General features: G+C 47.1%; 1 protein-coding gene across 3 annotated transcripts in view; it reads left to right on the plus strand.

Annotated features, from left to right (window-relative positions):
• The window catches only part of SLIT3 (slit guidance ligand 3), a 645016-nt gene that overhangs the window by 556392 nt on the left and 73441 nt on the right, over positions 1–15183 (plus strand). For all 3 annotated transcript variants that reach the window (XM_033180336.1, XM_033180338.1, XM_033180337.1), the window contains 2 exons: positions 223–386; positions 1422–1554. In XM_033180336.1, coding sequence (XP_033036227.1) covers positions 223–386; positions 1422–1554 — 297 coding nt within the window. The remainder of the gene's footprint in view (positions 1–222; positions 387–1421; positions 1555–15183) is intronic.

Raw genomic sequence — 15183 nt, forward strand, 5'->3', positions numbered from 1 at the left:
GCTCGGTACACAAGGGAGGGCATGACGAGAGACCACAGCCACATCCATCAGTGGCGGGGGTCTGGAATGAGACCCTCGCAGAGACTGCATCTGGGGAAGAGCCTACGTTTCCTTCCTGAGACCTCCTCCTTCCTGGCTGGGAGAGCTGGGCTCTGGGCAGCAGATCCCAGGGCCGCTCCCACAGTAGAAGGGTGGAGGCTAAGCACCCTTCTCTCTTCCTAGAAACCTCCTGTCCAACCCCTTCAACTGCAACTGCCACCTGGCCTGGCTCGGCAAGTGGTTAAGGAAGAGGCGGATTGTCAGTGGGAACCCTAGGTGCCAGAAGCCGTTTTTCCTCAAGGAGATTCCCATCCAGGATGTGGCCATCCAGGACTTCACCTGTGACGGTGAGAAGGCTGGGGGTCAAGGGCTGCAGGGAAGGCCCTGGGAAGGCAAGGAAGATGGCGGAGATAAAGGATCAGATACTCCCTGAGATCTGATTCCACTTTGCTTTGGGCATGCAGCTGGAGCTCTGGAGAGCTTTGCAGATCTGCTGCTAGCCCACATGGCTCCTTCATGCCAGTTAAGAGAAGGTGCCCACTTCAGAAGTCATTTTACTTCCATCGGTTAGAAATCTGTCATAATATACTGATTTCATTAAGACAAGACACTGCTCATTAAAATGAGATACTGCCATCTGTGAGAACACTGTTGTACCACATATACTAATCTATCATGTCCACAGTGAGATTGGTGCCCCTTAAATGATATGGCATCCTTGTGGAGTGCACAACCTATACAACTGTACATGGGAGTCCTGGCCTCAGTCTTCCTCTCTGCATCATGATGAGACTCAGAGTATTTACTCATAAGAAACAGACTTCAAGAAAAGTCTTGTCACTGGCTGGGGATATGGATATCTGAGGTTTTGGTTCTCAGGATCCAAGAGGGCCTATTTATTTGCATAAATTCAAGCCAGCACAGTTCTTTACTTGATCAGCTTTGGGTTATCTAGAGACAGATAATTAACTGAGATTAAGGCGTAATGGAGGCTTGGGACACACTCACCACCCTGGAGGGACTATGTAGATTTGGGAGGAGAGAAGGAAAGGAGAAAGAGGTAGGGAAAAGACAAGACTGCCCCCCTCCCCCTGACCACTCCTTCAGTCAATTGGGCTTATTCCCGAGCTGGTTATGGTGACCTCTTTCCTGTTACTCTTGCTGAGCCTCCTTGATGGTCTTCATCTTACCTCAAATGAGGTAGAAGGTAGGTGACACCCGCCAACCACGGATGAGACCAGCAGGTACCCTATTCCTGGTTCTAGTACACAGCTGGGACAGGGGACAACTTGTCTTTACGGAGAACACGCAGCCTTGCTCACTGGCCCCCCCCAGTGGGGCTTATCTCCCACAACGCTCATCCTCTCTGGGGCTCTCCACAGGCAATGACGAGAGTAGCTGCCAGCTGAGCCCGCGCTGCCCGGAGCAGTGCACCTGCGTGGAGACAGTGGTGCGATGCAGCAACAAGGGGCTCCGCGCCCTCCCCAAAGGCATGCCCAAAGATGTGACCGAGCTGTAAGTACCCCCAGCGCCTCCAAGCACCCTGTCATCTCACCACCAGCAGCATCCTCCATGCTTTACCCCAGAATCTCAAGCAAGGCAACATGGCAAAACTGCCCTGGGGAGACCCTACTTGAATGGACCCCAGCAAGATGGCAGTAGAGCCTTCACCAAGATGGCAGCCATGGGCTTTGACAAGGACACAGGAAACACGGCTCCCCCAGTGCCTCTGCCTGGCAGGAGAGGAGTCTCTGACCCTGTAATTCCTAAAGATACCCTGAATATAAGTGGGAGGGTTATTGCCTCATTTTCCATATCATCCCTGAAACCCCTACTCTGTACAGCCTCTTCCTAAGACTCCTCAGCAGTCTCTTAGTCTGATCCCAGCAGCAGTTCAGGATAATTGTGAAAACATTGTCCAGTGGGTGCTGTGGCTTACAAAGCACTTTTCTGAATAGGATCCTATTCCAAGTTCAAACAGCCCTGTCAAGCATGAGGCCCCACTTTACAGATGAGGTCTTAGCTCTGAGTCACATTCATTCTCAGAGCAGGAGCTTTCTTATTCCACGGCCCAAGCTCCTGCCACTGACTCCTCAGGTCCTGTTTCTGCACCAGAAACTCCCAGCTCAACGCAAAAGGTGTTAGCCTCTTCCTGAAGGGCTCTTAATATTATGGAGAAAATCCTATTTCTGCCCCCTGGAAAGCACAGACAGAAGGATGAAGCACGGTCCCTTAGTGAGGAGGCCTCCCTGGAATGCACCAGGAGCACTGCAGCTAGGACCAGAGGAGCACCACACACTCAAACAACCAACACACACCACGTGCATACTCGCATCCAGCCACTCCTTCACTCATCCACGCAACACATATTGACCAGGTTTCTCGGGTGTCAGGTACTCTGCTCACATTGGAGAGACAACGGCAAGCAAGATGGGTGTGACCCCTCCACTCCCGGGGCTTGTGGTATTAGGGAAGGTAGACATTCACACGATCATTGCAGATGCACATGTGGAGTGACAACTGTGAAAAAAGCTACAAAAAAAGAGGTACAAGGTTGCTAGGACATGCAAAGTGAGAAGTATGACAGAGACATAAAGCTCCAAGAAAGCTGCTCTGGGGAAATGATGCTAGAGCTGCAAGCTGAGGGGTAAGGGGCAGGTCACTAGGAGGGAGGAGGCAGTGCTCCAGGCTGAAATTGCTGCATAAGCAAAGGCCCTGCATGGGAGTGGGCAGAGCCAGGGAGAGGCAACAGGAACAGCCCAAGTGCCTGAGCAGCAACACACCCACAAACCAACACCACACACCACACACCACCACACCACACACCCACACCACCACACTCACACCACCACACCACACACGCACACCACCATACCACACACCCACACCACCACACCACACACGCACACCACCATACCACACACCCACACCACCACACTCACACACCACCACACCATCACCACACCCACACAGCACCACACCCACACCACCACACCCACACCACACTGATACACCACCACACCCACACAGCACCACACTCACATACCACTACACCTACACACCACACCATCACCACATTCACACAGCACCATACCACACATCACCACACCCACACACCACACCAACATACCACCACACCACACACCACCACACCACACACATCTGATGCTTGACTTTGACATCTTTCTTGCCAGGCCCCATGCACATCCCCTTTTCTGGGCCAGGTTAGCACATACAGGCATACCTTCGAGATATTGTGGGTTCAGTTCCAGACCACCATAAAGCACAAACTGCAATAAAGCAAGTCACACACATGTTTTGGTTTCCCAGTGCATATCGAAGTTATGTTTATACTATACCGTAGTCTATTAAGTGTGCAATCTCATTGTGTTGAAAAAAAAACCAATGTACCATGTACATACCTTAATTCAAAAATGCTTTATTGCTACAAAATGCTAATGATCACCTGAGCCTCCAGCGAGCTGTAATCTTTTTCCTCGTGGGGGGTCTGGTCTTGATGTTGATGGCTGCTGTCTGATCAGGGTGGTGGCCAAACATTGGGTGGCTATGGCAATTTCTTAAAATAAGACAGTAGTGAGGTTTGTCACATCGATGGACTCTTTCTTCATGAAAGATTTCTCTGTAGTACACAATGCTGTTTAACATCATTTTCCCATAGTAGAAGTTCTTTTAAAATTGGAGTCAAGGCCAGGCGCGGTGGCTCACGCCTGAAATCCCCGCACTTTGGGAGGCCAAGGCAGGTGGATCACTTGAGGTCGGAAGTTCGAGACCAGCCTGGCCAACACGGTGAAACCCCATCTCTACTAAAAATACAAAAATTAGTGGGCCGTGGTGGCGCACACCTGTGATTCCAGCTATGGGGGAGGCTGAGGTATGAGAATGCCTTGAACCTGGGAGGCGGAGGTTGCAGTGAGCCACGATTGCACCACTGCACTCCAGCTTAGGCGATAAAGTGAGACTCTGTCTCAAAAAAAAAAAAAATTGGAATCAATCCTCTCAAACCCTGCTCTACTTTATCAACTGAGGTTATATAACATTCCAGATCCTTTGTTGTCATTTCCACAACATTCATAGCATCTTCACCAAAAGTAGATTCCATTTCAAGAAACCAATTTCTTTCCTCATCTGTAAGAAGCAATTCCTTATCTGCTCAAGTTTTAGCCTGAGATCACAGCAATTCAGTCACACCTTCAGGCTCCACTTCTAATTTTAGTTCTCACTATTTTCACCATATCTGCAGCTACTTCCTCCACTGAAGTCTTGAACCCCTCAAGGTCATCCATAGGGTTGGAATCAACTTCTTCCAAACTCCTATTAATATTGCTATTTTGACCTCCTACCATGAATCACAAATGTTCAAATGGCATCTAGAATCTTTCCAAAAGGTTTTCAATTTACTTTGCCCAAATCCATCAGAGGAATCACCATCTATGGCAGTTATGGCCTTATAAAATGTATTTATTAAATAATAAGACTTGAAAGTTGAAATTACTCCTTGATCCATGGGCTGCAGAATGGATGTTATGTTAGCAGACAATGAAAACAACATTAATCTGTGTGTACATCTCCATCAGAGCTCTTAGATGACCAGGTACATTGTCAGTGAGCAGTAATATTTTGAAAGAAATCTTTATGTCTGGGCAGCAGGTCTCAACAATGGGCTTATAATATTCAGCAAAATATGCCGTAAACAGACGTGCCGTCATCCAGTCTTCGTTGCTGTATTTCTAGAGCACAGGCAGAGTAGATTTAGCATAATTCTTAAAGGCTCTAGGATTTTCCAAATGGTGAATGAGTATTGACTTCAACTTCAAGTCACTATCAGCAGTGGCCCCTAACAAGAGAGTCAGCCTGCCCTTTGAAGCTTTGAAACCAGGCATTGACTTCTCTCTGTCGGTGAAAGTCTTAGGTGGCATATTCTTTCAATAAAAGGCTATTTTTGTCTCCATGGAATATCTGTTGTTTAGTGTGGCCACCTTCATCAATTATCTTAGCTAGATCATCCGGATAACTTGCTACAGCTTCTCTGTCAGCACTTGCTGCTTCACTTTACATTTTTCTTTTATGAAGATAGCTTCTTTTTGTTCTGTTTTGTTTTGTTTTGAGATGGAGTCTCCCTCTGTCACCAAGGCTGGAGTGCAGTGGCGCAATCTCGACTCACTGCAAGCTCCACCTCCCGGGTTCATGCCATTCTCCTGCCTCAGCCTCCCCAGTAGCTGGGACTACAGGCGCCTGCCACCAAGCCAGGCTAATTTTTTGTATTTTTAGTAGAGACGGGGTTTAACCATGTTAGCCAGGATGGCCTCGATCTCCTGACCCTCGTGATCCACTCCCTACCACCACCCCGGCCTCCCAGACTGCTGAGATTACAGGCGTGAGCCATTGCGCTCTGCCATCTTCTTTTCTTAAACCTCATGAACCAACTATTGCTAGCTTCACACTTTTCTTCTGCAGTTTTCTCACCTCTCTCAGCCTTCACAGAATTAAGGAGAGTTAGGGCCTTGCTTTGGATTGGGCTTTGGCTTAAGGGAATGTTGTGGCTGGTTTGATTTTCTATCCAGACCGCTAAAAGTTTTTGCATATCAGCAATAAGTCGTTCTCATCATTCATGTGTTCATGGGACTAGCACTTTTAATTTTCTTTAAGAACTTTTTATTTACATTCACAACTTGGCTATTTGGTCCAAGAGGCCTAGCTTTGATCTGTCTTAGATTTTGATATGCCTTCCTCATTAAACTTCATCATTTCTATCTTTTGATTTGAAGTGAGAGATGTGTGACTCTTAGAGGCCATTGTAGGGTTATTAGTTGGCTCAATTTCAGTATTGTACTGTGTCTCCAGAAATAGGGAGGTCCGAGGAGAGGGAGACAGGGAACAGCTAGTTGGTAGAGCAGTCAGAGCACTCACAACATTTATCAGTTAAATTCATCATCTTTGATGGGCATGGTTCATGGTGCCCCAAAAGAATTACAATAGAGACATCAAAGATCACTAATCACAGATCACCATAAAAGTATAATAATAATGAAAAAGTTTTAAATATTGTGAAAATTACCAAAATGTAACACAGAGACATGAAGTCAGCATGTGCTGTTGGAAAAATGGCACTGATAGACTTGCTTGAGGCGGGGTTGCCATAAACCTTCAATTTTTGAAAAACTCAACATCTACAAAGTGCAATAAAGGAAAGTGCAATAAAACCAGGTACACAGTACCCTCAGGTGTAAGTGACAGAACACAACCCAGGCTCCTCCAGGGAGTGTTTCTTTGATCCACCCTGCTATAATGCCTCTGGGGACAGAACTTGAACATGCCAGTTTCTTAGACTAGCACATGGCATGAACCTCCAGGGTGCACAGGCACGCGCCACCACACCCAGCTAATTTCTGTATTTTTTTTTTTTTTTTTTTAGTAGAGACAGTGTTTCACCCTGTTGGCCAGGATAGTCTCCATCTCTTGACCACGGGATCTGCCCACCTCGGCCTCCCAGAGTGCTGGGATTACAAACACATTCTGACAGTATCATTGCAGTGCCTGCATCCAGCTCTAGAGCCCGGTATCTTCCAGTGCATTCTTCAGTTATCTGAGTTGATACATTCTCTTTATGCTTAAGGTGGTTTGAGCTGATTTTCTTCCCTTTGCCCAGGAGGAAAGCTAATATACCACTTCATAAGCTAGCCATGAGGATTGAAAGACTGGATGCCAGCGGTTCAGAAGCACTCAGTCACATCAGCTATGACGATTGTTATCATTGTCATGACTCCTCCTCTATGTTTTTGAGTGGATTTTGGGGCCAGTCCTCTGGGAGTTACCCACACAGGGTAGAAGCCTGAAAGTGCGCAGCTTGTATGTCAAAGGCCATGGTGAGTCCTGTGACCTGATTCCAGGACTGCAGAGGAGACACTGCATTTTGGCAGAGTGGTCGGTGCCTGTCTCCTTTCTCTCTGCATCTTCCATTTCACCCCACTTCTCAATTCCCATCAGCGGCCTCTCTGGGTGAGGAAGAAAACACCTCATTTTTACATAGGCCAGCTCCCTCCAGGCTGAAATGGGTGCAGATAAAAACAGATGCTAGTCTGTGATGGGGAAGCAGGTAGAATGTGGTAGAAAGAGCACTGGGCTAGGAGCCCAGAGGTGAGTCTCAGCCTTGGTTCTGCCTGCGCCTTGGGGCTACTCAGCAGCATCTCTTCCCACTCATGCCCCCAGAAGCCACATTGCAGCCACACCTGTAGCTTCTTGTGATTCCCCCGGTGATATGGCTTTCCTGACTTCAGGGCCTCTGTCCAGGACATTTATATTCTCCTGGCCTAGAATGTTCTTCTCTCCCATCCCTACTTAGGTAACCCCCTCTGGTTTCTCAGTCTCAGTCCTTCCTGGAAGCATGAGTTAAGAAGAGTGATTATGAAAACAAATAGTCTCGGGTTTAAATTCCAACTTTACTACCTACCGATTGCATCACTTTGGGCAAGTTACTTCATCTCATTCAGCCTCTATTCACTGATCTGTGAAATGGGGATAACAGCGGTATATCCTTCACAAGGTAGAGGCTGATTAAGATAACATAACCAAAGCACTTAGCCCTGTGTGCAGCGCACAGCCACGGTTTGATGAATGTCAGTGGTGATTATTAACCTTCCTTTCAGAAAGCTTTGGGTGGCTGAGACTGGGTTGCGTGCCTCTCACTTGCATCCCCATGGCTCTTCTCTCAGGTATCATCCTGTATTGTAGTTGCTTATTTACTTACTTCTCCTTCTAGACCAAAAGCTCCCTGAGGGCAGCAGTTGTGTCTCATTCACATTCTGTTTTCTTCCCCCCTTCAGAGTTAAGCACAGCAACTAACCCATAGCCGGTATTCAGGAAAGGATGAATAAGAAAATGATCTTGAACAATAAACCTCTCTGAATCTGTCTTTTCTTCTTTTTTTGAGACTGAGTCTCACTCTGTGGCCCAGGCTGGTGCGCAGTGGCGCTATCTCGGCTCACTGCAAGTTCTGCCTCCCGGGTTCACACCATTCTCCTGCCTCAGCCTCCCAAGTAGTTGGGACTATAGGCGACCACCACCATGCCCAGCTAATTTTTTGTATTTTTTTTAGTAGAGACGAGGTTTCACTGTGTTAACCAGGATGGTCTCCTCCCAGGTTCACACCATTCTCCTACCTCAGCCTCACATGTAGCTGGGACTATAGGTGCCCGCCACCACGCCCAGCTAATTTTTTGTATTTTTTAGTAGAGATGGGGTTTCACCGTGTTCACCAGGATGGTCTCGATCTCCTGACCTCGTGATCTGCCCGCCTCGGCCTCCCAGAGTGCTGGGATTACAGGCGTGAGCCACTGTGCCGGCCACACATGGATTCTTGCGTGTGTTTCCCAACACTCCAGAGAAACGACCTCACTTTCAGGTCCAGGCATTTCCCAATGCTCAGAGAAACTGAAACTAGGACTGCCAGCCCAAGGGAAGGAAGGGAGGTCTTCAAAGTTGCTAAAAAGTTCATGTCTAGCGTGGGTTTGAGCTGGCATCATGCCCTTGAAGTTCTGTGTACACAAATGCCCCCGCACGCAGTGAGCTTCCTGCCCTTCCCTTGGACCGGGCTGTGCCATGGGATGGGGCTGCAGAGAATGACCCAGTTATACTCTCCTTCCTGGGCCAATTGAGTGCCAAGTGACACATGTCAGAGGACAGAAATGCCATGACGATAGCCCGTGAATGCTTTTTCCCAAAGCTCGTGGAACGGAAACTGAAATAACGATGATAATTGGATGCAATTATAAAGTAAACTTCAGCACTTTGGGAGGAGACCTGATTTTCTGCTTTGGAAATGGTATCACCTCCCCTCGGCCAGGTGTGGCTTCCAAAGTGCACTGAGGAAGGCAGCCCTCACTTCTGTCCCCAAACCGTCTTCCTGGGGTGGAGGGTGGGGGGTAAGCAGGAGAACGAGTGTCAAAGAAAGTGAAAGCTGGCAGACCCGGAGAATTATGGCTGGGAGCCTCTGGTTCAGGGACATTGGCTGAGTCCAGATCCAGGGTTTCCAATGCAAGCTTTCCAGCTCCCTCAGGCATCGTTAGTTATCTCAGGCAGAGCTGCCAGCTTACAAAACAAAATTAAGTTTAATTCACTGAGAAGAAGCAAAACCAAAGTTGCCCAGCATTTCTCTAAAGGGCAGGGTGTGAGAGTCTGTTGCAAGCATGCAAGACCCCAGCAATGCCATCCAAGCAGGAGGTGATTTTTTTTTTTTTTTTTTCTCCAGTCAGCCCTCTGCAAACCCTCACTGGCCTTTCTCTCACAGTCTTCTCCCAATTCTACCCTGGGTGAGTCAAGCCAAACGGAGCCTCATTCCCACATTCAGTCTTGCAAGTGCTCTTTGAAGCAGGGCTACAGTACCACTTGCCCTCTTTGACCCCAAATCCTGTGCTCATGCCCATTCCAACAAAGGTTCTTAAATGTTTAGGTCTCAGGACTCCTCTTTGCTTTTCAAAAGCATCCAGGACTCCAAGAACCTGTGTTTATGTGGGTTATAGTTATTGATATTGATCATATTAGAAACTAACACTGAGAAAATGTTAAAATATGCATTAATTCCATTTCAAAGTAGCTGTTATATACCCATGACATGTTTATGTAAAAAGCACATTTTTAAGACAAACCAAAAGAAATGCAGGTGAGAGGAGTTTCATTGTTTTATATTTTTGCAAATCTCTTTGATATCTAGCTTCCTAGAAGACAGCTTGATTTTCATATCTGCTTCACCATTCACTTTGTTGTGGTATGTTTTTTGGGTGAAGTATAAGAAATCTGGCTTCACACAGAAATGTATTTGAAAAAGGGAGGAGCCAGGCGCAGTGGCTCACGCCTGTAATCCCAGCACTTTGTGAGGCCAAGGTGGGTGGATCAGCTGAGGTTGGGAGTTTGAGACCAGCCTGACCAAAATGGAGAAACCCCGTCTCTACTAAAAATACAAAATTAGCCAGACATGGTATTGGGCGCCTGTAATCCCAGCTACTTGGGAGGCTGAGGCAGGAGAATCGCTTGAAGCCAGGAGGCGGAGGTTATGGTGAGCTGATATCATGCCATTGCACTCCATCTTGTATAACAGAGTGAGACTCTGTCTCAAAAAAAAAAAAAGAAAAGAAGGAAAGAAAAAGAGAGGAATACTTTAATAGCCTTTTCAGATAATTATGGGTGTTCTTTGATAAAGACCAAAGCTCAACAAGTGGCATTTTCTTAAAGGCTACTGTAGTTTGGAACCTGCCCCCGTACCAGTAAACCTTTGGTCCTCTGTTACATTAACTCTACCAATCTATCTTACACTTTGAATGGAACTTTCCCTGTGCACAGTCTTGTAACATCATGTGTTGGTCAATGGGAAAATGTCGGTTCACCGAGTTATGCAGATCTTCCAAATGCTAACACATTTCATTATACAATATATTTTTTAAATAATGTCCTTTGATATCACCGCTGATCTCATCAGAAAAGTCTTTAAGTGAGGGAAGGTTGTTAAGCTCAATGTGGCAGTGAAAAGTTTTCCAAAATTTTAATTTTTACTTGGAAGCACGAATTTATCATTGGCGACAAATACTGTGAGTTGCTTTTTTTTAAGTGATGGGCTTACTTTGTTCATTTTCAAGAAATTATCTACTAAATAGCCATGTCTGAGCAATGAGTTTGCCAGTCCTTCTTTTAGGTAAAAACAGTGTTCCATGAAAAAATGTAAAAACCAGCTAGTTCAGCTTGCAACTCAATTACACAGGTACTTTTTTCTAGACAACCAACGTGCTGCGTATACACATCTTCCATTTTATCCTATGGAACATTAAAGGAAGGTGTGCTCAAGAGTTGAACGTTAATACAAACAATAATTCTTGATACTTCATCAGGGGCCTTCCTGGTTTTTGTAAAACCTGCAAGCGCACAGAGGTGAAGAATACAGTGACCGCTGGTTTCGTTTGGTAGCGATGTCCTGATTCGTGCTGAGGTGCCAGCAGTTTTACCCTCCACTAATTTTGTACCATCAGTGCAAATGTCAACACAGGGCAAAAGGAAAATAACATTCTAACCTTATGTAAATATAGTTTTGGCCTCATAGACCCCCGAAAAAGCCTCAGGGACCCCCAGGGTTCTATGGATGACCCTTTGAGAACCACTCTGGTCATTACACATTGGCGGGCAACGGATAGAGAGAGAGAACTGCTCTAAGTCAGCACGAAGTTCCCAATTTAAAAGGCAAGCTTACAGAATCTTATGGAAAGCAGGACAGAAGCGAATACAGGACATCTCAGCCCTCAAAGTCACTGGAATACTGTCTGCAAAGGCAGGGCCTCACTGCCTTCAGAAAGTACAATGATTGCTGTGCAGCTGTCCTTTTAAATTCAAACTTACCTCACTATTTTAGAACTGAAACCTAAAAATCTGCTTGCTTCCATTTATGGAAATGTTTGCAAACATCAGGTTTCCTGGTTCTGGAAACAAACTCTGCAAAACCTACATCTTCATAAGGGCTGGAGAAGAAATTCAGAATCCGGTGCTGGTGAACAGCATTCCCCCATATACACCCCTGGTTAGTATCCACGATGTTTAGACACATTTTTGGTCTAAGGACCATGAACATGGATTTGTTGTCCTATAACTTGATAACCCAAGGAGAGGAGGGGGCAAGGATGACATAGCTCCCCCCAGGCACAACTATTGGAAGAAGGGATTTGTATTTGGATGTAAGGTCTGAGAACATCGTGGGAAGCAGTCTGGCAGTGTACATATGCATGTGTGTGTGTGTGTGTGTGGTGTGTGTGTGTGTGTGTGTGTGGGCGCGCACATAGCACTGACAGGAGACAGGAAAGGGATGAGGCTCAACCAGGAGGTAGGAGGGCAAAGGGCTGCAATGCAACTCTCTGAGAGTGAGTGTGGCAAGAGGTGATGGCAAGAATGCACTGGGTGAAGAAGCAAGAAGGACCTGACCTGGCACTGTGTGGGTTCCAATGAGTTAGGGGATGGTGTTCTGGGGTCCAGAAAGCTCAGTGGTGCTTGGTCCTCATCCATAGTTTTATTGGGGGAGACATGCAGGCAGGAGAAGGGGGAGTGCGACGCAGCAGGTGACAGGCACAAGGGAGTGGCTCAGGCAGTATGTGCTCTGGAAAGGGGGGAATCCAGGAAATTCTGCCCACTTGGCCTTTAAGAAAGCAAGCAAGAATGTCCTGTCTATGCTGCAAACCACCACAGCCACCATTTCTAGAGCATTTACTGCGTACCAGGTGCTGTGCTGGGTTTTCTTAGTAGGTAATCTCATTTCAGCCTGCTAACAACTCTTCAAGGCAAGTGTCATTATTCCCATTTTGCAGATGAGATAACCAGAGCTACTGAAGGTTGAATAATTTTTGAAGATCACACTGCCAATAAGCAGCAGAGTATAGACTCAAGCCCAGCTCCATCTGACCCCAAGTTCTCCCTGTGGCAGAAACCCAAGTCCCTATGTGTTCTGCCCAGTGGCCTGGCTTGCTGGGGACTTATATGGGTCCTCTTGAAAATTGACATCTGCATTGCAGCAGGGAGAAAGCAAGCCCAGGCCCCCTGCCATGAGGCTATAGGTACCTGTCAGTGGTTCTGGCTGTGTCCATCCTGACAGCTGGGCCTTCTCTAGCAAGGCCAGCTGCTGCCCAAGAAGAGCCTGCTGCCTTCTATATCCCCCCCTCTCCCCAGAGCACTTAATAGAACAACTGCCCAGCGCTGACTACATCCTTGACATTCCCTGGCCCAGGGAGAGAAACTGAAATGTGCCTCCAGCTAGCTGGAGGGGTTGATCACATCTTTGGAGGGTGGGCCAGCTCTGGGCACAGCAGAACTTACGTGTCCTGGCACAGACCCTGGCCCAGAGAAGACCTCAGCAGATGGCACCAGTAGAGGACACTTCATACTATTGGAGAGTCACAGCCATCTGTGGGAGGGGCCGTGGGCGGCCTGAGCACAGGCCAAGAGCTGAGAAGGCTCCCTTCACTCATCCGTTCATTGAGTTCATTGTGCCAGACACAGTGGTAGCAGCTGAAGATACAGTGGCTACCATAACAGATAAGATCCCCTTTCTTGGAAACTTAGAGTAGGGGAGAAAGGCAGTAAGAAAGCTGACCAGAATATCGGGCATTTTACACACGTAGTAGAGGGGGATTTCCCAGGAAAGTAAAGGAGGGAAACAGAGTAGAAAGAACATGTTTTATGAAGACCTCAAGGGGGAAAGATCTTAAATTCGAGAAACCACGAAGGCTGTGAGATGGAGCAAATAGGATGACAAAGACGGTGATGTGTGCTGAAAGCTTGGGGAGGGGTATGTAAGTTCCTGTAGGTATAGGGAGAGCTGCCTCCAAGAGAAATGCAGGAATCCAGGAAGAATTTTAAGTGACATGATCCGATTCTCATTTTAGAAATACTACCCTGGAAGAAGAAGAGAATGAACAGCAAGAGGAACATAATCTTTCAATAAGCTACATGTATTATTGGATGGAGATGTGTATGTGTGTGTGTACGCACATGTGTGTGTGTGCGTGCATGCATGCATATGTGTATCTATCTGTCTGTATGTATGTGCGTGTGTATGTATATTTAAAATGTGTTGGCCACCAGTGTGCCAGGTACTGCTCTGAGAACTGTTCACAGAGACTCTCATTTAATCCTCAGAATTACATCAAGGTGGTGATTATTATAAGGTTCATTTTACAGGTGACTAAATGTAAGCTCAAAGAGGTTAAGTACCTTGCCCAAGGTCACACAGCTGTTAGATAGTAGAGTCAGGATGTGAGCCTCAGCTGCCTGCCCCCTGAGCTGCCCCCACATCACTCCAGCACTCCAGTGGAAATTCTGGCCTGGAGTGGAGTCTCTGGGCAGGTGGCTTCCCTCCTTCTCCGTGGACATTCAGCTGGTCTGAGTTCTTTGTGGGGCATCAGTCAGCACCACAAAGCTCCAAACAGGAATGGAGAACACCCATTCACAGAGATCTGTGTGGAGTTTCATGCAAGGCAGATGTGTCCTTGTGTGTTTGCACTGGGGCTGAAACAGAGCATTTAAATGCAGGTCAAATGCAAAGGTTGACCTGCCAGAAACACTCCGGCAGTTCTAAGGCTGGTGGGGCAAGAAGGCAGTCTCCTGAAAGGGTCCCTCTGGGAGCCTGGGCTGCAGGCTACAGACACCTTTGGAGTTCAGAGTTTTCATGAAGGGCTTGCTACAAAGAGAGCTCTCCCCACCACTGCATCTGCATTTCTGATGTGAGAGCTTTGATTCTGAGTCTTCTGAGCTGTGCTGCCAGGTCACTGGGGACATTCTGCACTGAAAGCAACTTCTGCTTGGCTCCATTGTGCCAAACGCAGCTCTCCCTGAGGAGTTTAGGGGTTTTCATCGCACAGATGACGTTTCCTGAGCATCTACTGTTGCCAGGCAGAGTGCAAGAATGCTGTGGTGAGCCAAGCAGATATGGTTCTGCTGACATTAATCACAGAATCACACGGAAGATGTCACCATGGGGGTCAAATGCTGTGATGAAAAGACAGCCAATGCTTTGGGAATCTGTAATATCACTGGTAGGTGTGGAAGCTGATATTGGAGAAGTAATGCTGGAGCTGAGATCCATGCATCTGTAGGAGTTAACCCAGCAAGGAGGGAGAAGAGAAACTAATGCGTACAAAGACCTGCCCCCCACCAGAAGGGATGGGGCATTTTAGGAAGGTTAAGGCCAGTGGAGTTGGAACCAGAGGTCAAGGGAAAGTCTGATAAAAGATGAACTGAAGACAGGAGGCAGGGCTCTAACAGTTAATTTCCTGTCTCAACTGGGTAGGCTGTGGTGCCCGGTGGTTTGATCACACACTTGGTCTAGATGTCTCTGTGAAGGTATTTTGTAAATGCAATTAATATCTACAGTCAGTTGACTTTTTAAACAATGTACTTAGGAGGTACAAGTACAGGTTTCTTATATGCATGTATTGTGTTGTGGTAAAGTCTGGGCTTTTAGTGTACCCATTACCCAAATACTGAACATTGTGCCCGACAGGTAGTTTTTCAGCCCTCACCACCCTCCCACCTTTTGTAGTCTCCAGTGTCCATTATTCTACTTGGTATGTCCATCTGTACCCATTGTCAAGCCCCCACTCA

This window comes from Trachypithecus francoisi, unplaced genomic scaffold (genome assembly GCF_009764315.1).
Source record: "Trachypithecus francoisi isolate TF-2019V2 unplaced genomic scaffold, Tfra_2.0 Lachesis_group2, whole genome shotgun sequence".
NCBI lineage: Eukaryota > Metazoa > Chordata > Mammalia > Primates > Cercopithecidae > Trachypithecus > Trachypithecus francoisi.